Below are 26,579 nucleotides of genomic sequence, written 5' to 3'. Positions count from 1 at the left end.
ACCAAGTCATCTTGCGACTTATTGCCACTTATCTAACGCCTTTACAATGCATAGAGGGGTGGTGGCTAGCCCCTATGCCACAGCTAACCTACAGCGCCCTATACTAACTATTACCGTTAACCTCTGCAAGTTTTGGTGGAAAGGAGAAACCGGGTTAGACCGCGGAGGAAAACTCCTTTAACAAGCGAGGAGAGAACTTGCAAACTCTACGCAGAAGGATTTGTTCCCAGATTTTTCACCCGGTGCCACAGTCCGGGATCGAACCCGGGATCCTCTTGCTGCGAGACGAAAGCGCTAACCGCTACGCCACCCCACCTTATTGCTTCCCAGTTCCCACCAAAAATGTTTCTCCTAAAAAAGTTATTCCTCCCACCAAAAATATGTTTCTCCTAAAAACGTTACTCCTCACACCAAAAATGTTTCTCCTAAAAGCGTTATACCTTCCACCAAGAACGTTTCTCCTAAAATAAGTTATTCCTCCCAGCAAAATATTTGCGCTAAAATGAGATTAAACCTTCGCCTTAACTCGCTCAGACGCGTCTGACAAGAAAAAAAGGCCTCAGTTTGCGCGAAGAAGGATCGATCCGTTACGGTTGCCATGGTAACGGGGCGATTTTTCTTCGTTACCATAGCAACGGCTCGCGCGAACTGAGGCCTTTTTTTTTCTTGTCAGACGCGTCTGAGCGAGCTAAGGCGAAGGTTAAATAAAACTTATTTTAGGAAAACACTTTGGTGGGAACATTCATTTTTTTGTGGGAAGAGTTAATTATTGAAATAAAATCGTAATTTATGGCTTTCAAAAGCAATCGCGTTGCAGCTATGAGAAGGTTGCTAAATGGAAAGGATGTAACAGATTTCAGCAGAGTTCCTGAACATATTGTGTGTGCTTTTTTTGACGAATGTACGTATTTAAAAAGAATGCAAGTTGTAGCATTCTGCATATTGAATGGTATATCAGAGTACAATTTTTGGCGAATCATTCGTTAGAAAGATTGCTCAAGGCAGGACGAACGTAATGTTGCAGATCTTTTCTAAATGAAAAAACGGGAAAATCTTTGTAGATTTTATTCCTACAATATTCATTCAGGGCTTATTGAATATTTAGATGGGGCCATTAGATATTTTGGCTCTCGAATTGAGTCGCCTTAATTAAGTTAAATTATTTTGTTTTGGATTGGTATCTTTCATTCTTGAGTACTAGCTTTTTTAAGAGATTTGCTGGAATTTCAGTAAATATATACGGCAGTAGGCAAGGGGACCTGCCTAAACAAAACTCCCCATGAGAAACGACGTGTGGCCACCTCCATGTGGTGTTTCTCGGGTAACGCTAAGTGCCACATTTTAAGCAAATTTTATATAATTTTCCAAGTAAGTGACCGCCTTTCCAAAATATGTTGTTTATCATCCCAAATAATGTCACGCCTTTTCCAAATATTGTGGTTTATCTTCATTTACTTCCCAAATAATGTCACGCCTTTTCCAAAATATTGTGGTTTATCTTCATTTATTTCCTAAATAATGTTACGCCTTTTCCAAAATATTGTGGTTTATCTTCATTTATTTCCCAAATAATGTTACGCCTTTTCCAAAATTTTGTGGTTTATCTTCATTTATTTCCCAAATAATGTTACGCCTTTTCCAAAATATTGTGGTTTATCTTCATTTATTTCCCAAATAATGTTACGCCTTTTCCAAAATATTGTGGTTGATCTAATTCATTTACTTCCCAAATAATGTTACGCCTTTTCCAAAATATTGTGGTTTATCTTCATTTACTTCCCAAATAATGTTACGCCTTTTCCAAAATATTGTGGTTTATCTTCATTTACTTCCCAAATAATGTCACACCTTTTCCAAAATATTGCGGTTTATCTTCATTTACTTCCCAAATAATGTCACGCCTTTTCCAAAATATTGTGGTTTATCTTCATTTATTTCCCAAATAATGTTACGCCTTTTCCAAAATATTGTGGTTTATCTTCATTTATTTCCCAAATAATGTTACGCCTTTTCCAAAATACTGTGGTTTATCTTCATTTATCTCCCAAATAATGTCACGCCTTTTCCAAAATATTGTGGTTTATCTTCATTTATTTCCCAAATAATGTTACGCCTTTTCCAAAATATTGTGGTTTATCTAATTCATTTACTTCCCAAATAATGTTACGCCTTTTCCAAAATATTGTTGTTTATCTTCATTTATTTCCCAAATAATGTTACGCCATTTCCAAAATATTGTGGTTTATCTTCATTTACTTCCCAAATAATGTTTCGCCTTTTCCAAAATATTATTGTTTATCTTCATTTACTTCCGAAATAATCTACGCAATTTAGCAAAATATCGTTGTTTATTTTAAAATTGGAGCTTGCTTCAAATATTTTTCTATTCTGGTATGAGAATTCTATGTGTTTCAGTGGGTGTTTAAAATTTCATAGCTATATTTCCGCAGTGTGTGCTCCCTGATTTCCGTCGCGAGTCCTTGTTATTATATTTACCCCCCGGGTAGTTTTTCAAGATCGAGGGCAGAATGCGTTTAGGCGCGTAGCGGTCTTAATGGCGGTAAGTACATGCAATTTTCAAATTTTCAAAAAAATTTTTGACCAACTTGCGGCGGGTTTGGAATTTTTTCACTATTTTTTTCGAACTCCCCGTGGCTCAATTAGTCAGAATCAAGTGTTGGTTGAGTTAGTTAAGTAAAGTAAAATCCTACCGTGATGTCTATGCTCCGTTACTAAGGGTTGTACCTATAGTCAATGATAAATCAACAACGTTAGCCGCCCATCGGTTTCAAAACATTGACTATTACCCCTTAAGATGTCCGACATTTGAAATGATAGAAATAGACATGAGAACTGATTATGGAGAGAATATTATGTTTAAGTTAAACAAATCAGTCATAAAACTTCATTTCATACTCAAACATGACACGAAGTAACATATACCTAAATTACTACTTGAACCAAACCGGAAGTGGTCGTACCGGAAATGGTCTTAGTCACTTCCGGGGACCAGTATTTCAGAGAGGAAATGGTCTCGGAAGCATTTTTAATAGCTTAATAAGATTTATAACACCAGTTTTTAAGCCCGTTGGAAAAGCATTAGGAAGAGAAGCCCTAAGAACTGGGTCCAAAATAGCTGGTGATTACATTGCGGGTAGAAACCTAAAAGAGTCTCTGAAATCTAATTTGAGTGAAGCTGGAGCAAATTTATTACAAAAAGCGAGTCAACACTTGTCACAACCGCAAACTGGTTCGGGTCGCCGTAGAAAGCTGAAGACTAGAAATCGAAGCATAAAGAAAAAACGAACCAAGACTGACTTTTTGGACTAAAAAACAATAAAAATGGTTGAGGGTATGATGTTAGAACTGGATTTATTCGCGGTACCACCGGCGAATTACAATGTAGAAAATAGTGACTACGTAATTTACAAACCTTTGGCATCAATTTCGGATCAAGGCCCTATTGAGTTCTTTGTTCCAGGATCTAATGATCTCTATACGGACTTGGCTAAAACATTGCTACAAGTTAGAGTAAAATTACTCAAAGATGATGGTTCTGCTTTAACTGCTCTAGAAACGGACGTGGGTCCTGTAAATTTGTTACACGTCGCTCTGTTTAATCAAGTAGATGTGTTTTTCGGAGATACTCAAGTTAATACTTCGACAAACGCTTATCCGTATTTGGCATTCTTTGAAACGCATCTAAATTACGGTGACAGTGCAAAAAATTCCTATCTGTCTGCAAAAATGTACTACAAAGATAATCCAGTAGACGCCGCAAAAATGTTTTTAGCTGCGAATAAAAATGATAACAATGGTATGTTGAAAAGGAAAAATCGCGTAGCCCTCTCAAACCCCGTTGATATGATCGGTGATTTACATCTTGATGTGTGTCGAATGGACAAGTTTCTTTTAAATAACGTAGATGTTAGGTTTCGATTCATAAAGTCAGTAAACGAATTTGCTATTATCTCAATAATATCAAATCAAAAATTTAAATTTAAAATATTAGACGTAACTTTACTAATTAAAAAGGTTAAGGTAAATGCGGAAATAATGTTAGCTCACGCTATGGTTCATGAAAAACATAACGTTATTTACCCTATTAACCGGACCGTGTTAAAATACTTTTCTATTAGCAGTGGCTTAACGGATATTACACGCGAAAATGTATTTATGAATAAAATGCCAGCAAGGGTAATTATTGGTTTAGTTAGAACGGCAGCCTTTAACGGTGATCTGAGTTTAAATGGTTTCGAATTTGCTCATTTCAATTTAAACTACTTGGCCTTAACAATAGGGAACCAAACATTTCCCAACCCTCCGTTTACGCCAAACTATAACGTTAACGAGTATTCCCGAGAGTATCTTTCAAATTATACGGCTTTGGACTTGTTTAAAAGAAATAAAGGAAACTGTGTTCCTTACGAAGAATATAAAGAAGGTAACGTTCTCTACGGATTTGATTTAACCCCGGAAGAACAAGCTAGTGCTGACCATCTATCACGGAATAAGCAAGGAAACTTGAGAATATCAAGGAAATTTAAGTCTCCGTTGATTCACAATGTAACGGCTGTTGTTTACGCGGAATTTGAATCGGAAATAATAATTTCAAAAGATCGTACCGTGATTTACAATCCCTCCGGAGAATGAACACCGTAGAAATAAACGAATTTTTAAAGTGTGAATCCGTCACAAAACCATTTTTTCTCGGTGTTTTTGCCTTTGACCAAAAACCATTACCACCCAGACAGAAAAAATATTGTTTTTGTTTGAATACGGAACCAAAATCAAGCCGAGGCGTTCACTGGTTAGCAATCTACGTAGATAATGGAATAGGTACCTTTTTTGATTCTTACGGAAATGATCCTTTTTACTACAATCTTGTAGACCTTAACCTTTACGCTAGTAAATGGTATTTTAACCACGTACCTATACAATATCCTTTGTCCGAAACGTGTGGACTACATTGTATTTTCTATTTATTTAACATGTGTAAAGGCTATACCCTAGATATGATTATTCACGACTTATATAATCCTCATGATTTAATGTATAACGAAGCAATGGTACTTTTGTTTATGTGTAATCATTTATTAAATCATAAAGACATGTATTGTAATCAATAAACTTTATGCGTATAAATCGATTCATTTATTTTCCGTCTTTCGTTTTTTGTTTTGTCGTCTTACAGTTATGTTTGATTCTTCTTCTTTTGGTTTGGATTTTGTCTTAGTTTTCTTTCTTAGTTCAAGTGGAGAGTACAATTTTTTCAGTTCTTGATATTCGTGAATTACTTGGGCCATACTGTTTTTCCTATTCTTTTTAAGCCTTTCAGGATTTGGTAATACAGTAGGTATTGGAGCAGTAAATGCAAATGCCGGAGCTGCTGCTGCTGTTGCTGCTGGTGACATTACATTTGTAGGTGTTGATGGTATTATATTTGGAGGCATTGTAGAAATTAGATTAGGTGTCGATGTGGGGACCATTGGAACTGACAATGGTTGTACAATAGAGGGTTGACTTAATTTTACGGTCGGTGGTTCAACTAATTTCTTAACGTTTAGAAACTTTTGTAGAGTTGTCAAATATTCTCTCAATTTTGTTTCGGATGTTCCTGGTTTTTCAAGAATTTCACTCATTTCTTTGTCTAAATCAGATAATTCTCTGTCTACGGCCGACACAACTGTCGAAGCCGGAACTAGTATCATTTTTTTTCATTGTGCAGCGTTAATCGCCGAAATTACACTAGGTACCAATGTTCCTAGTAGTAAAGGCCAGAATACTCCTGTTTGATTCGTCATCAAACGACGTTTCTTTTTTAATGACAAAGATTTCAGAGCTAATCTTCTTATAACCCTTCTATGACTCCTAAGTTTTGCCTTTTGTGCCTTGGTGATTGGCAAGCCTCCAGTTGTAATATTATGACAAATATTGCAAATAGCTTTTATCTGAGCATTGCTACTATTTTTAAGAATTTTTTTCTTTGTTTACTATGTTTTAAAACGTGTAAGAAGGGATAGTGTGGACGAAGTGATCGGGGTACCATCGTTATGGTAAATAATTTATTTTGGCAAGTTCGCGTTAATTTAATCCTCGACAAAAACTATCATAGGACCATCAGAAGGAAGGACATTGCTCCTTAAACGTAGTTTATCATCTTGGTCCTGTTTACAATCAATTAATATATTTATGCGGTTTCTCCGTAGCCATTTCATAGGCTTTAGCTAAAAAATGTTTCTTTTTGGGAAACGTTTGCCGTCCTAGGTATTCAACAGCGGACGAATCTCTTGGAGACTTATAGATAATTAAATAAGAACAATTAAGACTTATTGTTCTGGCCTCTTTCCCCTTAGCGAAGAGGTTCTGAGTAATTAAAATCAACGGGGTATTGAGATGATGAGACCCCTTGACAAACCAATCAGAAATTTGACTACTACTATTACACTCGGATGATAGATCGTCGAAAATCAACAGATTATTTTTAGTCCTATCGAAGAAGTCTTCGTCATTAGGCGGTAAACCTTTTATAAAATCGATATTTCCAATTTTTCTTTTTAATTCGTCAAATTTTGGTTGATACATAGAATAACAATAAACTATACGATCTGGAGGTGGCTCAATCATTAATCGACTATTTTCCAACAATCTAAAAACAAATGTCGATTTTCCCGACATAGTTGGTCCGGAGCAAACCATTTGATACGGATGAAAAAATTTTAATCTTCATGCCATAATTTATAATAAGTGAATGAAACATTTTTTTAGAAAAATGCTAATATATACATACGAGCAAGTTTGGTGCAAAGAGCGTACAGACGACCGCATGGACCACTATCCCGCGAATTACGTTGAAGAAGTTAAGAAGTAATTGTCAAAAATTGCGATTAATTGAAAAACAGCAGCGCGTGTGTGCATCTAGGGACTAGAGTACGTTACTTGAAATAAACCTCAGAAACAGATGAAATCGTGTCTTCAGTCCCTGCCCCTTCATTTTATTAAAAAATAAAAGGAACGAAAAAAGAAATATCAAAGACAAATAAATAACAACAATAGCTCTTCATTTTAAAAAAACAAACTCTTAATGAAATATCTCTTGTCAATTAATTGTAAAGAAAAACAGAAAATAAATGTTACCATTAAACTTTTTTATTATTAATCTTAATTTTCTTAACCGATCAATTAAGTTATTAGGACATTATTTCTGTAGTTTTCATAATAACGCTGAACTGCCTATCTGAACGAGGTTGAATTCAGGGTTCGTACAAACCTGGGAAACTGGGAAAACTAAGGCAAATAAATAATTGACAAAAAACTTAGGGAAATTTAGAATTTATGGTTAAATTCATTTGGAGCGGCGCCTGTACGTAATTAACTGTTAGAACGCGTCTTCTATTGTAGGTCTTGGAACAGTGTTACGGTTAATGTCTTCCCCCATAAAACCGTGTTCGAAGGGATAATTATTTGACGGACTATGCCAATCAGTAGTTTGTTCGCAATCGTCAGCATCTCTTAATGAGAATAATGGTTGTAAAATGCAGTTGGAACACCAACTTTTGTTATAGTTCCAGATATAATAGAGTAGCGCGTCTTTACTATTAACCTGATAGTGATCAGTTAACTGTTCATATTTAGCGTTTAAACAATCGTTTAAACTATGATGAAAATAGCAAGCGGGACATATTCGTCTATAATTTTGTGGCCAACCACAATAGCAAATTTTTACGTAATATTGGTTATGTAAATGATTTTGTTCATTTCTTAAGATAAATGGTGGCGTTTCTATCCGATTGCGATGCACTAGTTCAAATTCTTCAAACGTTAAGGGACTGAATTCGTCGAACACTATTTCTCTCTCTATAGACGATTTTGATATACTTATATCCAAATCTTCGAAAGTTCCAGGTGGTCGATGTTTCTCTACTTCGACGGCTTTAAAAAAGACTGATTCTATTTGCCCCCAAAAAGTTTTCGGTATAAAATTTTTTACATCATTAAAATTAAAATATCTTTCATTATGAAACTTATATTTAAAAACATGTATCAAATTTTTTATAGCGATATCTTGTAAAGACGTTACTTTAACGTCTTCTATTTTTTGTTTTTTTTCTCGGAGATTCTATTATATTTTCTTCTTCCATTTCGGTCACAAGAGCGTGTCTCTTACTTTGATTCGCTGTATAAAATAACTATTTCCCTCTTACTAAATTTTCTAGTCCATTTGAAAAGTATAAAGTACTCACCTTTTTATAGAAATTTGTTATAGCAAGTTGTTAGTAAAGTATTTTTCGGTCCGAATGATTCTCGTCCTTTAAGGTATGCTGAACCGAGGTTCATAGATTTTTGTAGAACGAAGTCTATAACCTTGACGTCATACGTATATTTCAAATTATCTTTGACGCCAACCAACCTTGCTTTCGCTTTATAAAAACACCTGTTAATTATAACGAAGCAAAATATATTTTTATCACGGTATAGGCGCTATATTATTCACCTTCAGGTACAACGAATATTCGGGTCCTAGCTAGTTTGATAGTATTTTATGGAACGAAGTCTATAACCAACAACTGTAAGTTATAAAGGAGCAAAATAAATTTTTATCATGGCTAACCTTGACGTCATACGTATATTTCAAATTATATTTGACATCAACCAACCTTGTCTTTGCTTTATAAAAGCAACTGTTATAAGAGAGAAAAATATATTTCGAATTATCTTTGACGTCAACCAACCTTGTTTTCGCTTTATAAAAGCAACTGTTTATTATAAGAGATAAAAATATATCCTTTACAAAAGTAACCTTGGTTCGCTTGTTAAGGACTCTCGATAAGGGGATTCGAACTCGCGATACATAGAACAACGAGTTTAAAGGCAGATACGTTAACGAGCGAGCCAATGTTACTTGAGGGTGTATTCGGTTGATGACTATAGTACCGTGGATTTATTAATATAATATGATTCTTTCCCCCCGTTACGAAAAGTATATCTGCTGGATTCCCCCCGTTACAAAAAGTATATCTGCTGGATAATCAAGTTCGCTACTAGCCATAAGTTACTGTATTCAGATCTAAAAACTATCAAATTCTCCCCGCCATAATAATAGTCATATCTTTATCGAATATACCTTCTCTGTATACCTCTGCTAAAGAAGCGTCGCGCGAAACTTTTAATATACTATACGAGTATGAACTCGCTTCTCGGCATGACCTTTATTCGGGTTGTTTACCCAGTCATATCGCTACTGAACTTGAAGAATCACTCGCTACCGCCGGTCAGTGTCTCGATTCAAACATTTTAAACTATCTTTCGGCACAAGATGTTTTCGACACTCAAGTTAAAGCGCATTATAAACTTTCATTTCTACAATACAATTATGTTATGACGCGCCCCTCACAATTACCACACAATATTCCCGATTGGTGTAACGGTAATCACGTTGTAAAAGACTATTTTAAATTAGAAAATGTTTTTGCGTACCCCAACAAAAACCCACATTGCTTAAGGTGTCACGAAAACGATTCAAAACGTATATTAAAACTTTGTTCCACGTGTTATTATGATATCGATATGAATATTGAGAAAGACTTTGATCAAGTGGCCCGTGTAAAATATCATTCAATTATAGACAGGGACGATATTTACGACAATATCGTTCTGGATAAGGGTAACAATTGGTGTAACAATAGTTACACTACCCCCTTATTCACTATTTTAACGGAAACCATTTGTAAAGAAACATTTAAAAATATTTACCACGCCGTTAAACGTCCCCCTAATATTCGATGAAACAGACGTTGAATTCAAAATCTTAAAATACCCTCGCTTGTAATATTACTTTTAATGTATAAATTTAAACTTTACCCCCCAATTTCCCGTGTAATTTAAAAATCCTTTTTTGTAAATATTCCCTATATCACGTAATACGTAGTGTACATGTGTATTTTCACAAAGTTTCTGTAAGACTCAATATCATATCGAACATAATTATACGCGGAACAAAGTATTTAGTTTATTTAGTTTATTATTATTAGTTTATTTAGTTTATTTAGTTTATTATTATTAGTTTATTTAGTTTATTATTATTAGTTTATTTAGTTTATTATTATTAGTTTATTTAGTTTATTATTATTAGTTAATTTATATTTTTTGTATTTATAACATTAAATTAAAACGAAATACATTTTCCTTACCTACATTCCCAATATCACACCAATATTATTATGATATTTTCGTTTGAATCAACTTACCATTTCTACGAACATCTGTCACGACAAAACGGAAACAGTAGGTGTATGAATTAATCATTTTTGAACATTTTTCTCCCAATGTTAGTTCAATATAAACCTCTTCAACTAGGTTTTTTTTCTACCTTTTGTCTGCCTAATGAGATATAATTTATCTTTGTATATGAATTTACGATTGTAGGTCTGTTGTTTGTACATTTTTTATTTAAATGAGCAATTATACAAATCATAAACGTATAACATTGAGATTAATTGAATATCAAGTATAGATTAACTTAGTTTTGAAGAAGTCAATATCGTTTATGATACAATTAAAAAGAAATGGCTCATCAATTGGTTTGTTAGAACCAAAATAATTTCTATGATTTTCCAAAACTTTTTCATAATCAATTTTTTTCAAGGCTTTAATGAGGTTTTTTTGCACTCTTTCATTCCAATCACTTTCTTCTAATTCACATTGTACGTCGTGAGCAATCTGGTTTTGACAGGCCTCGTTTTGACAATATTTGGTTATTTCCAATAATATTTCAGTCAGATTCTTAAGAACAGCTTCTCTCATGGATTCCACGGCTCTCGTTTTCTCTACCAACTCATTGTCAAGCAGTCCTCTTATTTTTTTTGTGTGTTCCCAACCAGCATTATTAAGGGAAATTCCCTCGCCAGTAGCGTACATGACGTTATATTTTTCACATTTTCCTCTAGTGTATTTTCTTATGTCCAATATACGTTTCTTTCCACGGGTAAAACATTCCAATTTCAAATTTGAAGTAGTAGGATATAACCAGACGGAAAAACGCGGCGAATTACCCTTGAAGAAGGTATCAATCTCGTTGGCATACTCAAAGATATTACACCATAGTTCCTTTTGTAAGCATAACTCTACACCCGTATCAGTCCTTTTCCAGTAAACCTCCGGGGATAAGACGTTACCGATCCAAACCTCTACTTTATCCGCTACGCTATGAACTTGACACATCTTCATTTAACAATGATAAAACTTTACCGCAACCCCTTAATATACGTTACGCAATACAACAATTCTTCGAATGAAGTCTCAATTGTAGAAGATTTAGCCCTTGTCAATGTACGTTTAAAGCTATCCAATCATCTCTTATCAATGACGTCACAGATACAGTTGTAGAATATTTAACCCTTGTCAATGTACGTTTAATGCTATCCATTCTCGTCTCTTATCAATGACGTCACAGATACAGTTGTAGAAGAAAGGAGTTTCCCAATAGACGGCGCACGGTGTTTTCCCGCCAATGACGTCACAGATACAGTTGTAGAAGAGACAGGACTGCCAGATTCCCGCGCAGTGCTTTCCCGCGAGGGGGCGCGCGAGTTTTCCCGCGAGGGGGCGCGGTTTCCCAAGTGGGCGTGGCATAATGACGTCATAGGTCATTGACACAGTGACCTTGACATTCTACACCTACATTCTACACCTACGGAGGTACGAAGTGTGGGTCTATACCCCCCCACCCCTCGTGGTTGATGACTATAGTACCGTGGATTTATTAATATAATATGATTCTTTCCCCCCCGTGACGAAAAGTATATCTGCTGGATAACCAGAGTTCTGATTCAGTTATTCTTGATTTTGAATGCTTAGTACGTCGACGTTGATAGATTTTGTTTTTGCTTTTAATTTTTAATTGACAGTTTCTAGTTTTTGCTAACGCATTAGTCGAAAAAATCGTTTAGTTCTAGTTCTTGATAATATATCTACCAATAAAATGAAACCATATCCGACTGGATGCTATCAATGCGGCGGAAGCCTTATTGAGTTTCCAGATCACGCCGGACAAACGTTTTATTGCGATGGAGATCTCAATTGTCCTTTAAGACATCACACTGTTTTTGTAACAAAAAATAATCACATACACCCGATAGAAGAAAAATTTCAACCTTTGAGTCCGGATAGAGTGTGTTTAGTATGCGGTACGTATTCATCAGCGAAGGACGCTCGTAACGCCAAATGTTCCGAAGAAGGTGCAACTTGTCGGTTAACGGCTAAATCCGTTATAAAAGCGAGAGGCACCACGACCGTACACTGTAAAATTTGTTTTTTTTTTGGCATTTAAAAACCACCAAATGCGACATGAAAAACCGTTGCTTCAAATGCGACAAACTTTACCTGATGAGAGAAAATCATCTTTGTGTAAAAAATAAAAAATAATAATAAAAAATGTAAGTACAATAAAACACACTTTAATTATGACGAATAACTTAAATTACAACAAAATACACTGAAATACACTAAAACTACAATAAAAACGCACCAAAACACAGTAAAACACAATAAAATACACTAAAAGTACCATAAAACCACACCAAAACACTAAAAGTACAATAAAACCACACCAAAACACTAAAAGTACAATAAAACCACACCAAAACACTAAAAGTACAATAAAACCACACCAAAACACAGTAAAATACACTAAAAGTACAATAAAACACTCTAAAACTACACTATACCATAATAAAACACACTAAGGAACAATAAAACTACAATAAAACACAGTAAAACACAATAAAATACACTAAAAGTACAATAAAGCACTCTAAACTACACTAAACCATAATAAAATACACTAAGGTACAATAAAACTACAATAAAACACAGTAAAACACAATAAAACTACAATAAAACACAGTAAAACACAATAAAATACATTAAAAGTACAATAAAACTACACTAAACCATAATAAAATACACTAAGGTACAATAAAACACACTTAAATTATAATAAAAAACTTAAATTACACCAAAACACACTAAAACTGCAATAAATCACTCTAAAATTCACTTAAACTGTAATAAAACACACCAAAACACAATATTTTCTGTTTTTCTTTACAATTAATTGATAAGCATTTTTTCTACAAATATATTTGACATTTTGATGGTTTAATCAAACATCTACAAAAGACCACTATTCACAATTTAACAAACTAATGTCTTATTTTAAAAGTGAAAAACCATTATACAATTAAAATTAATCGATTAGGATAATAATTGGGTACTCTATAACCAAGAGGAGGTTGTGGGAGTAGAGTATTGTAAGGGGAAACCCTCATTTGGTAATGATGGTGAAGTAGCGGGTCTAGCAGGTCATGGGCTAGCCCTAGCTGAATTTCCAAAATAAAAAGAGCTTGCGGAGTTTTGTCTCGAACTTTGATCTAAAATATCAGACATTTTCTCAGTTTTGACTCTCCTCAAATGCAACAAAAACATCTCCAGAAAAAGCTCCACACAAAGTTGGGTCTCCAAAAAATTTTAGGCAATGCTTTTAGTCTCTCCTTCAACTTGGGTAGCGGCAGTTTGAAATAAAACCAAGGTAGTATCCAGAGAAACTTGTCTCATTAGTTCATCAATCTTGAATTTCTTTTCTTATACTTTTTTTTCAATTCAACAGCATGTTCATAAAGGTTTAATAGTTGCTGACGTGACTCGACAATTCTGAGTTGATGGGATAAATTGATTTCCGCCAAACTCTTGTTACTAGCAAAGAGCGCATTATTCACTTGTCTCAAGTCTTTGACCATTCCGTCCAATCTTTCATCATTGTTAAGCAAGTCTTTCAACTCATCCTCCGTCAAGTGTTGAATTAGTTCTATGGCCGCTAAACAGTCCGGGTGCAAGTCTTGCATATAATATGGCATCTTGATCTTGATAATTGTTGACTCTCTTTTATAACTCTTTTTTATAGGCAGAATTTAACCAAGGTTTACAAATAGACGCTAACACACCAGTAACACTTTGATTTTCAGAGGCTAATTATGCTTTCTACTATTACGTCTAAGATGAATTTCTTATATATTAATTACGCTTTTACGTGTACCTTTTAATTACCATTAAAACAATACCATAATCAAAATAAACTCCTTGAAAAAAGGTTGAAATTCTGAGTCAAACTAAAAATTACAATGGATTTCGCAACTTCCAGCAGAGACCTATCATTAACCCTTGGCAATGTACGTTTAAAGCTATCCATTCTCGTCTCTTATCAATGACGTCACAGATACAGTTGTAGAAGAGACTGACAGGTGTTTCCCCGCCAATGACGTCACAGATACAGTTGTAGAAGAGACAGGACTGCCAGATTCCCGCGCAGTGCTTTCCCGCCAGCGGACGCGCGAGTTTTCCCGCGAGGGGGCGCGCGGGGTTTCCCAAGTGGGCGTGGCATAATGACGTCATAGGTCGTTGACACAGTGACCTTGACATTCTACACCTACACTCTACACCTACATTCTACACCTACGGAGGTACGAAGTGTGGGTCTATACAACTCAGATGGATATTCACCGAAACTTGCAGTTGATCGTATGTTTCCTCAGGTGGAATTCCCGATTTGATCAAGTCCGCGAGAGTGTCGATGCGATTGTACCTTTCCGCCGTGAACTCCGTCCTCATGTAACAACCCAAGAAAAACAGAATGAAAGTCACTCCGATCAGCCACGACGAAGCCAGCAGACGACAAGTAATGTGGGGCAAAACGGAGGGAATCGCTAAATAGGGAACAAAATTATCAAGTTCGCTATATCTAGGGATTAACTGAGGGAAGAAAATCTCTGGTAAAAGGATCTCCTATACAAAGCAGGCTCCCGCTAATATGAACTATTTTTAAATACATATTATCATTTAATCACTAACGTTCGGCGCACAAGAGCGAAACGTTGTCCCAGAAATTTCAGAGTGTTTCTTGGGCCAGTTTCTTGACAACTCACTTGGTGGGCAACGATTTGTATTTGTTGGTTACGATGGAGTGAAAGACGAGCAGAAGTGACAGAATGGACAAAGTGGACTCAATTAAAATTAGCACCTAATTGAACCAATGATCGAAATCCAATTAATATGGTAGAGAATAGAATGTTTATTGAATGATATTTACTAGAGTGTCCATGTTTAAGAAGAACAAGGAAGTAGACGTGACTCTCTTCGGGGCGGCCGAAATGATAATGTTGTCGGTCGTTCCATAGGGAGAAGACGGAGTGAAATATTCCAGTCTTTTATGGAAAAAAGAGCGAGGCGTGTCTAATGTGAAGATATGATTGTCCTAAGTCAGTCCTGAGGATGAATTATTTATACTTTGTAAAGGTACTTAATCAAAGCGTTTTAATCACTTACTTCGGAATTATAATTCTTGCGTTCACTATGTAAAGTATTTAAGACAACATCACTATGTAATACGCTTATGATATAATTAAAAATGACCCTGTAAATGAAGCGACAAAATTAATTACAATACATCCTTAACAAGTGTTCATATGCTGACTGATATTCGTTTCTCAGAGATTTGTTAAGATTTTTGTCTAAAATCACAACTTTACGGCTTCAACCGTCGTTTCGAATACATTGGAGTTTTCAGTATTTACAGAAACATTTTGTCAAACGAGCGAAGAATAAATTATCGCGTTAAGGCGTTTCTTTCTCGCTCGCCCCAATTAATAGTCGTCTAATAGAGTTCCAAATATGAAGTTTACTTCATGTTCAGGGATCGGTTTAAATAATCCGCCGTGACTTCGAACTGCGTAGTCAGCGATGTCTGACAAGAAATGAAAGAACCATTGTCATCGAGAAAAGCAATATTAATTGCAAGAAAAGGAATAATAAGTATCGCTTGAACAAAGCCAAACGAATGTTTATAATAAACTCACTTGAAATATCGCGTACCTTATTTCAGTCTCATTGGCGAACCTATAACATTGGACTTGTTTTTAAAACCAAGGATAAATAACATTTACAATTTAAAAATTCAAATTCTATACCTGTATTTAAGATATCGATTATTTCCAAGAAATTCCATTGGAATTCAGTTCAGTTCAGTTCATTAGGTTCCGTTTTGGGGTCCAGGTAAATCTACAATCCGAAACCATCAAATACTGTAACGTATCAGCAACAGCTGATTGTTAATTACTAACGAGATTGTTAATAGTACCTGTCGAGGATAATTAAAAGAGTCATATGAACATTTTGTACTTGCCGTTGTATAGTATTTTGGAATTTCTCGCAATTACCCCAAGACAAACATTGGTCAATGCTTCTTGATCCAACACTTTAACCGCACCTTTTGTTGACCACTCTCCGCTTTCTTATAAAACTGTTGGATCTATAAGTGTAATGGGCCAATTTGAAGAAATCTCGAAGCTTGACGCAATTAAAGTAATTTCAGTTATATTAATCCTTTTACGTGACGTCTTAAACCGAGAGAAGGTGGTCAATATTCCTGGTAATTAAATAACACCAAGATTAGAAGAGTTACTCTTGGAAAGGTTGAGGAAATACGTTTTATACGGTAATATTTACACTTTCTAAGATTGAATTCTGCTATATACAGGCTCGCGTTACATACCATTTAAAGACCATTACATCTGGTCGGTTTTTTCAACAAAGTTCTTTAAAATCGAGGTAATAATACCCGTAATAGATTTAATGGAAAAATAATAGGTTTGGCTTTATTTAATATACTTTTAAGCGTTTCTTACTAAATTTTGAGAAGAAAATTCGATATCAACAAACCAGAACTTACTTCACTCGCTTGTTTATATTCAAGGGTTTTAGCAAAAGGCACCCGGTGTTGTCCTATTTAAGCTTACTTTTCCATTTTAATGAGCGTTTCGATTGCGGCGCCAAGATTTCTGAGGGAAAATTCAAAGCAAAAATAACAAAGCTGCCCAAATAGTTTACCAGTATAGTTAAGGTTGCTGTTTAAACGATTTTCCCTTAGGAAGGCTTTTACATTCCTAGCCGCCATTTTACAGGATGGCCGTAGTACAAAACAATACAGAATATGCCAAAATGGGTGGTAGGACGAATGAAGTACAATGGAGGTTATGGGAAATTTCGAGTCGAAAATGTAATTACTATGACATTTTGACCTAAGGGTCACCGTTTGCAAGTTGTGATTACGGTGTTTTACGAATGGCCCCTTAAATTAAATTAGAAATCATTGTCTTTGAGTAACTTCCTACAACTCGCGTGAAAATCTTTTAATTGAAATTTTGCTCCTATTCCATCTATCTTGATTGACGATTTTTAAATCAAATATTAAAATTTAGATTTAAAAAAATCTTGTTTAAAACTTAGATTGGGTTCTATATCTTGGGAATAGTGACACAAAATTCACTTGAATTTAACGATGAATAGATTTAAAGACAATTAGATTAGTGGTTTGAATAAATGTATTTTGTTAATATTAATTGAAGTCCAGTTTTATAAAATGCTTTGGTAATATTTAATCTTTAAATTTTTGAAGAAAATTCAATGTGTGAAGTAGACGTTACTCTTTAGAAATCTTATCTTTGTTTTTCTAAAACAAGCTTTCGCTTGTAATTATCAGGAGTGTTTTGAGCGTTACAATCAATGATGGCATTACGACTTGATAAGTTTTAGTTAGTGCGAGACAATTTAGTGTCGATTTAAAAGCTACTTGCGTTCACATTCGAGTGCAGAACATATTCATATCGCGGGTGCGTAATTGATACAAGTTTAAAGAGAAGATTTGAAGTGACGTAGCGTGCAGTCATTTTTGTATATTCGAGAAATTGCATTTCATTTCGTTACGTATTTAATTTGATAAGTACAAGATAATTTCTGTTGTTACGACGGCTACTGTTCCTGACAACAACATGAGAAGAAAGTAGAAAGGAACGGAGACGCTACTCAGGTCCAAATCAGCCACGCTTTTCAACGGTTTATTCCAAGTGTACTGTTCAGTCATATATTGGTCTTGAAAATCCAGATATTTGAAAACTTTCGTTTCGAAAAAGGGCGCCATGCTGCAACAGAACATTAGTAAAACCCCCTAATAGTTTTACCATACAATTCTTACCGACCTCAGCTGGACGGACTCGTGTACATGGGGACTGCTTCTCACCCAAGAGGTGTTGAACATGGTGTGTAGGTAGTCGAAAGCAACTTCTTGTTGCGAAAAATAAAGGCCTCCTTTGCTCATGAACTCTCTACTAGTGGGTGTGTTTAACTTCATAATATTCAAGAAAAAATTCAATAGTTTGACAGCTAAGATCGCGGCTTTCTTGCCGGATATAATGGGATTGAATTCATTAACGAGACAATCCGTTAAATCATCACTAGTTTTCTCCCTCTCGAGTGCACCTAGCCATTCCTTAACAACAGGGTCCTGGGCTCCCTGTAGATACGCAACAATGACGTCAGAAGAACTGCGGAACTTAGCAGAAGGATATTTACCGAAATTTGGAGTTGTTCGTATGTTTTCTCGAACATTGCAGGTGGAATTTCTGAATTGATCAAGTCCGAGAGAGTGTCGATGTAATTGTAGCTTTCCGTCGTGAATTCCGTCCGCAAGAAACAACCCAAGAAAAACAGAATGAAAGTCACTCCGATCAGCCACGACGCAACGAGCAGACGACAAGTAATGTGGGGCAAAATGGTGGGAATCGCTATTTAGAATTTAATTATCCAGTTCCCTTTATAATGCGTGATAAAAGCGCCAGCCATATTTCGCTAAGGGGACATAGTTTTTGGTAATTGAATCCTTCATACGAAAATGGCTCGCTCGAGTTTGAATTGTTATCAAATATGTAGGAACGCTGAATTGCTCACGTTCAGCACACAAGAGCGACGCGTTGTCCCAAATATTTCCCAAGGTTTTTCGCGCCATTTTCTTGGCCACTCTCTTGATGGGCAACGATTTGTATTTGTTGGTTACGATGGAGTGAATGACGAGCAAAATGACAGAATGACCACGGTGGTCACAATTAAAACCACCACCTTATTGATCCGAGAGTGTAACTTTATTAGTTGAGTGGTGAGTAGATTGTAATTGAGCAAAATTTACTGGAGTTTCCATATTTAAGAAGGACAAGGAAGTGGACGTGACTCTCTTCGGGGCGGCGGACACGATAATCGTGTTGGTCAATCCATAGGGAGAAGACGGAGTGAAGTATTTCAGTCGTTTATCGAAAAATGAGCGTGGCGTGTCAAACGTGAATAAGTGAAATTCCTAAAACCAACGGAAGTAATAAATATTTATTCTTGTGATTCGCAAATTAATCAAAGCATTTTATTTTAGTTGTAAAAATATTTACTGTGAAATATGTAGGTTTAGTATGTATTTCTATAAACTCCACATATTGAAATAATATCCATATGACCCTACAAGTAATTTATGAAATGAAGTTAAATTATGACATTAACATAATCTTCTTAAGTTGTCTGATATTTGTTTCTGAGAGAGAGAATTAAAGAATTCATCGCGTCCTTGGTTTTTATAATCACTAGGGCTACTAACAGCCTCCCCCCGTCGGTTCTAATATCGAGTTTTCCACTTTTCACTGACATATTTTGTCAAAGACGATTCTTTCTCGCTCGCCCCAATTAATAGTCGTTTAATAGAGTTCCAAATATGAAATTTACTTCATGTTCAGGGATCGTTTTAAGTATTCCGCCATGATTTGATACTGGACATTTTTGCTTTTTATACCCCAGAATTCCTGACCAGAAATGGAAGTGCAATTGTTGTCAGTCTTATTTCCGAGGCTCTGTTCAAGTCTGGCTTCAACAACTCGAACGAATGTATATAAACTCACTTCAATTAACGCGTAGGTAATTTCAGTCTCATTGGTGAACCTTTAATATTTGACCCGGTTTTTTTAAAATCAAGGATAAATAAAATTTACAAATTCAAAATTCAAATTCTCTACCTGTATTTAAAATATCGATTATTTCTCAGAAGTTCCATTTCATTTAGTTCCATTTTGGGGTCCAGGTAAATTCTAGCATCTACAATCCGCTATTTTCAAATGCTGTAAAATGGGCATCGTCCCTTTAAACCGAATTCCCAATGGACCGAAATCCCATTCGACCAAATATCCCGCAATGATTTTAGATTTACAGCCCAATGGCTATATTCCCGATGGACCGAAATTCCAATCGTCCGAATATGCCCCTAAAAATACATGAATATAACTTGAAACACTGTAGCCGTCAGCGATTCGGTGGTGTAGTGGATACGAAATCTCCGAAAGGTATGTTAATAATATTAATAAAATAATAATAATAAAGTAATACTAATTAAAACGCTCACTTTCATTCCTCTCAAGGCAAGTGATAAGTAGAATTAATAAACTAATTGTGCTTAAAATGAAGTACAGTCTTTATGGTAGTTCCATCAATGTCTTAAGTTTTAAATTAAAATTTTAATATTTTGGTTTCGGGTGGGTTAGGTTAGGTTAGGTTAGGCTAGGTTAGGTTTGGTTTGGTTCCAATAATTCGTTGACACCTTTTCCAAAATATGCTCCTATTAATTAGCTGCCACCTTTTCCAAAAGATTTTCCTATTAATTAGCCGCCACCTTTTCCAAAATATTCTCCTATTACTTAGCTGCAACCTTTTCCAAAACATTCTCCTACTAATTAGCTGCCGCATTTTCCAAAATATTCTCCTTTTAATTAGCTACCACCTTTTCCAAAATATTCTCCTTTTAATTAGCTACCACCTTTTCTAAAACATTCTCCTATTAATTAGCTGCCACCTTTTCCAAAATATTCTCCTATTAATTAGCTGCCACCTTTTCCAAAATATTCTCCAATTAATTATCTGACATCTTTTCCAAAATATTTCTATTATTGCTAATAAATTGTTCGTGGTAAGAGGCGGGCTTTCAATACTCATATAAATAATCTTTTTACCTCCAAACAAGGTTGGGTTGGGTTGGGTTAGGTTATGTTAGGTTAGGTTAGGTTACGTTTGGTTAGGTTAGGCTAGGGTAGGTGAGGTTCGCCGTAATTAAAACGTAGTTAAAATAAGTGCAGTAATACATTTTCAACTCAAATTTTTTTAACAATAATAAGTTGTGAAATTAAAAATATATTTAATGCAAAACCGCACAATATGTCTTCTTCCAGTTCAATAGAATTTCGGTCCAATGGGACTATAATAAAATCGCACCTTTTGGCTACGTTCGGTCGAATATGACACCACAAAAAAGCCGTTCTGTCGAATGGGAATTCGGTTCAATGGGACCAAAGCGTAAAATGTTGCTGATAGATTTTTGATTGTTAATTAGTAACGAGATTATTTATAATACTAAGCGATAATAATTAAACAGAATTATAAAAGCGTTTTGTACTTGCCGTTGAATAGAATTTTGTAATCTGGATATTTTTCTCAAGTTGTGATTGCGGTGTTTTACGTATGACCCCTTAAATTAAATTAGAAATCATTGTCTTTCAGTTTTTTAATTAAATATAGGGGGTCTTCCTTAAAACAATTCAAGCGTAACTTGTAAACTGTGTCAGTTTCAGAGCTGTGCTAATTAGCTGACAACTAATTGAATTAAAATTAGCAATTAGGGAAATATTTATGAACTAATTAATTAGCCAACTAGTAATTAGACATAGAAACTAATTCAATTCAATTAGAAATTAGACATTTATTTATCAAACTAATTAATTAGAATTACTATTTTCTAATTATGGTAAAAAAGAAACCATAAGTAAACATAAAAGTTTACAAGTTGGGAAAACCAAAATATTACCTCTCCGTGTCGAGAAGATTATTCTACAGGGCCGGTAGGCCCTTGTAGATATGACTTGATACCGTTTTGTAACGTTAAAGTAATATTCACCCGCTTTTGCTAATTTCCTATGGAGATTAACATGGGTTTTTCGTGATTTTTCCCCACCGATAACTTAAAAACTACAGCGAAGATACTTTTCGGAATTATCTTAAATTAACAATTAAGTATTCAGGGTGTGCTATCAGCCAGTTTGAACAAAACAATTAAGTCTAAGTATGTTAATTTTAGTTAATTACATAAGTACGGCTTTGACCATCGTGATTGGACATAATAGTCAGCTAGATCTCTTGGAAAACTCAGTGTTATTACGTATCTGTAGTGTGGTGGTTATCACGTCCGCTTCTCACGCGGAAGGTCCCAGGTTCGAGCCGTGGTAGATACATGTATTGACCATCGTGATTGGACATAAGAATTAGCTAGATCTCTTGGAAAGCTCAGTGTTATTACGTATCTGTAGTGCAGTGGTTATCACGTCCGCTTCACACGCGAAAGGTCCCAGGTTCAAACCCTGGTAGATACATGTTTTGACCATCGTGATTGGGCGCTTGAATTAGCTAGATCTCTTGGAAAACTCAGTATTACCACGTATCTATGGTGTAGTGGTTATCACGTCCGCTTCACACACGGAAAGTCCCAGGTTCGAGCCCAGGTAGGTACATGTTTTAACCATCGTGATTGGACATAATAATTAGTCAGATCTCTTGGAAAACTTAGACTTACCACGTGTCTGTGGTGTAGTGGTTATAATAAATATTTAACAATTATTTCACTTCACTTGGTTTAATAATGTGACATAGGTAGCATACTTTTTCCCTACTTTTAAAACCATTAAACTAAGTAATATTAGAAGTTCAACAGATAGTCAAAAAAGATGTTAAAAGCCACTGTAAATGGTGCTTAAATGCCTAATATGTCCTTAATACTTCCAAATAATATTAGTAAATGGCGTGAATTGATCATAGAAATGGGGTTAAAGTACACCCTAAATGATGTCTTTTTTGGCACTGGAAAAAACAGCATATATGGTGTTTGAAAGCACCATTATATTTTAGAGTGCAAATGTATGACGGTAAAGCAAACATAATTATTCAAAATTTAATTACATTAAGACTGAAGTAACAGATATTATATGAAAATGTCTTGGTTTGGACCAAGGCCGAAAAAACAAACGATATGTGTGAGGTTTATCAATTGACTGAAGTTTCAGATATTGAAATTTTTTTCTAGTTATTTTTATCCACTCAATCCTTAATCAATATTTAATTCAATCAACTGATTTTACTGTTAATCGATCTAGTCCCTCTAAATTAAATGAAAAAATTACTTATCTACGCTTTTTCAAGAACAATTAATTTCATGATAAAATGTTTTCGGAAAATGTAATTGTTCTTGAAAAAGCGTAGATATGTAATTTTTTCATTTAATTTAGAGGGACTAGATCGATTAACAGTAAAATCAGTTGATTGAATTAAATATTGATTAAGGACTGAGTGGATAAAAATAACTAGAAAAAAATTTCAATATCTGAAACTTCAGTCAATTGATAAACCTCACACATATCGTTTGTTTTTTCGGCCTTGGTCCAAACCAAGACATTTTCATATAATATAACCTTAAGTATCCAATGAAAACGTCGACCTTTTTGCCCTCATCCTTTCCCGCGCTTTGCGCTTCCGCATTTCATCCTTACTCTCAACATTATCTTCCTCCATTTTACATACAAAAATCAAATACTCACAAAAAGAAGTGGCAAAAACCTGCTGGCTCTTTACAACCACTTAATTTGACTTAATATCCAATTTCCAACAACAATAATATACCGGTAGTTTAATTGACAACCTACTAGCATCGAAATTCTCATTAAGAATGACTCCCGCGGATAAAAAGGGGCAATTTTCAACTAGGTGGGCGTTATCTCATTAGATTTGAAAATATCATTTGTCTTTTTTAACAATGCCTAACCGTTTGAATTTTTTTTAAAGCAATCTTAGCACCAAAAAATATTTTTTGATACAAAATAAATGTTTTATATTCTTATTAAGAATAAAACAAGAGGATAAAAAAGGTCTGTCCTCTCGTAATTTTTTAAGCTTTTATCATGATTACTCTATACAACAGTAACAAGGAGTGTAAACCCATTAGTGGAAGCAGTATTTTTTTCCCAAAACAATCTCGCTTATGTTTATCCTCTCTTGACTTCGCTAAAAACGTATTACTTCTACATAAAATATTATTAGACAGGAAAGGATTCATACCATTAAAGGAGCGCAATATTATCCATATTTTCATTTCATATACAGATTACAGAGAAAAGAAATTATTATGTTTCTGAGAGGAGCTTCCCATTTTTGTTGTTGTTTTGAAAAAATATATCGCAATGCACGGGCCTTGATAGATATAGGAGGCAATGAATGAAATATATCACAATGCACGTGCCTTGATAGATATAGGAGGCAATGAATGAAATATATCACAATGCACGGGCCTTGATAGATATGAGGCAATGAAGGAAATATATCGCATGCACGGGCCTTGGTAGATATAGGAGGCAATGATAATCTCTCTCTTTGCACGAGAGGTTTATCTTTAATATTTAAATAAATATAATTATTTTTAATTATTTTAATCTTCAATAATCAACATTAATAATAGTTAAATCGTTTAAAATAAAGTTATACCTATTATCTTCTCAAACTTTGCTAATATTGACGTTTAAAGTGAAGGGTACCCCTCTTGGCCGCTTTTTTCAAATTCGTTTCCATTATAATAGTAAGGAAAAAGCGCAATTGCGAAAACCTTTGGTGGCCGATCCCACCTTAGGGAGGCTAGACGTTTCTCGTAACCCTAGCTGATCGCCGCGTATATCCTAATACAAAACGATGATAATGGAGTAGAAGCCAATGATACAGATTGGTGTCTATGTGGAATAGACGGAAGACCAGTGGATGGTGGTGTTAGAAGCCAGTGTAAGTGCAGACTGGTGTCAATGTGGGATTGACAAAGAACAGAAGATGGTGGTAATTAGAAGCCAGTAAGAACAGACTGGTGTCCGTGTGGGATGGACAAAGACCAGAAGATGGTGGTGTGAGAACTCAAGTAGAGGAGCCATTTCCGTGACTGTGAAAGCAGTTCGGAAATGGCGAACACGTTTGCTCCGATACGCAAACTGCGAACGCGGTCACGTGGGTGTAACAACGGACAGACAGACCCACACACACACACACACACGCACACACACACACACACACACCCATACGGGCACACGATTGACACTTGGGGACCGGTAAGGAGTGATTGACATCTGAGGACCCAATTAACTATAGTTCATTAAAAAGAGGATTTCATAATTAGTTGAGCGCCGTAAAGCATATAATTAAACACTCGCTGTGGAAAAAGAACCCAAGACATTTATATGTAGGGACCTGAAAACACACGATATTTTCACCGCATAAATGGGGACCTTAATTCCAGATTACTTTCAAATTTCAGATATAGATGTCGCTAGGTGAAAGTCCCCACTTGTCAATGAAGTCACTGCGTGGATCTTGAAAGTGTATAATCAAAAAATGTCCCCAGATATAAGGTTGGAAGACTGTTTAGGTCCCCACTTGTAAACCTGAAATTAGCTCAAAACTTAAGTGTTAAGCTAGAAATAGGACTGATTACTTAAATTTCATTCTGATAATCAATATTTAAACTATAAAATTAAAATATACATGAAATTAGAAAATGTGTGTTTAAAAGACCCCACTTGTCTGTTGAAATGACGGTGAAGGTCCCCACTTGTAAATTTATCGAGTGTGAAAAATGAAATTGAAATACCTGATGGAAATATATAGGCTTTGACACTAATTTAAAACCTAATAATTTATACACAAATGTCCCCAGATATAAGGTTGGAAGACTGTTTAGGTCCCCACTTGTAAACCTGAAATCAGCTCAAAACTTAAGTGTTAAGCCTTTAAAAGGTCCGATTACCTAAATTTCATTATAATAATCAATATTAAAACTATAAAATTAAAATATACCTGAAATTAGAAAATGTGTGTTTAAAAGACCCCCCTTGTCTGTTGAAATGACGGTGAAGGTCCCCACTTGTAAATTTATCGAGTGTGAAAAATGAAATTGAAATACTTGATTGAACCATATAGGCTTTGACACTAATTTAAAACCTAATAATTTATACACAAATGTCCCCAGATATAAGGTTGGAAGACTGTTTAGGTCCCCACTTGTAAACCTGAAATCAGCTCAAAACTTAAGTGTTAAGCCTTTAAAAGGTCCGATTACCTAAATTTCATTATAATAATCAATATTAAAACTATAAAATTAAAATATACCTGAAATTAGAAAATGTGTGTTTAAAAGACCCCACTTGTCTGTTGAAATGACGGTGAAGGTCCCCACTTGTAAATTTATCGAGTGTGAAAAATGAAATTGAAATACCTGATGGAAATATATAGGCTTTGACACTAATTTAAAACCTAATAATTTATACACAAATGTCCCCAGATATAAGGTTGGAAGACTGTTTAGGTCCCCACTTGTAAACCTGAAATCAGCTCAAAACTTAAGTGTTAAGCCTTTAAAAGGTCCGATTACCTAAATTTCATTATAATAATCAATATTAAAACTATAAAAGTAAAATATACCTGAAATTAGAAAATGTGTGTTTAAAAGACCCCACTTGTCTGTTGAAATGACGGTGAAGGTCCCCACTTGTAAATTTATCGAGTGTGAAAAATGAAATTGAAATACCTGATGGAAA

General features: G+C 35.0%; 1 protein-coding gene and 1 non-coding gene across 2 annotated transcripts; both read left to right on the top strand.

The window, feature by feature from the left end:
* Window positions 1-3,342: 3,342 nt before the first annotated feature.
* Window positions 3,343-4,653, top strand: LOC149645977 (uncharacterized protein F54H12.2-like). Its single transcript, XM_089850298.1, has 2 exons — window positions 3,343-3,947; window positions 4,140-4,653. Exons 1-2 carry the CDS (start codon window positions 3,343-3,345, stop codon window positions 4,651-4,653), a joined length of 1,119 nt encoding a protein of 372 aa, XP_089706424.1.
* Window positions 4,654-22,258: 17,605 nt separating this feature from the next.
* TRNAV-CAC (transfer RNA valine (anticodon CAC)) lies at window positions 22,259-22,331 on the top strand. Its single transcript has one exon. It is a non-coding gene; the product is annotated as a tRNA-Val (tRNA).
* The last annotated feature ends 4,248 nt before the right edge of the window (window positions 22,332-26,579 follow it).

This window comes from Phalangium opilio, unplaced genomic scaffold (genome assembly GCF_054372755.1).
Source record: "Phalangium opilio isolate 3A_F unplaced genomic scaffold, DU_Popi_V2 ptg000089l_1, whole genome shotgun sequence".
Taxonomy (NCBI): domain Eukaryota; kingdom Metazoa; phylum Arthropoda; class Arachnida; order Opiliones; family Phalangiidae; genus Phalangium; species Phalangium opilio.
Note: the sequence above shows the minus strand (reverse complement) of the source record. Positions and strands in the feature narration are given on the sequence as shown.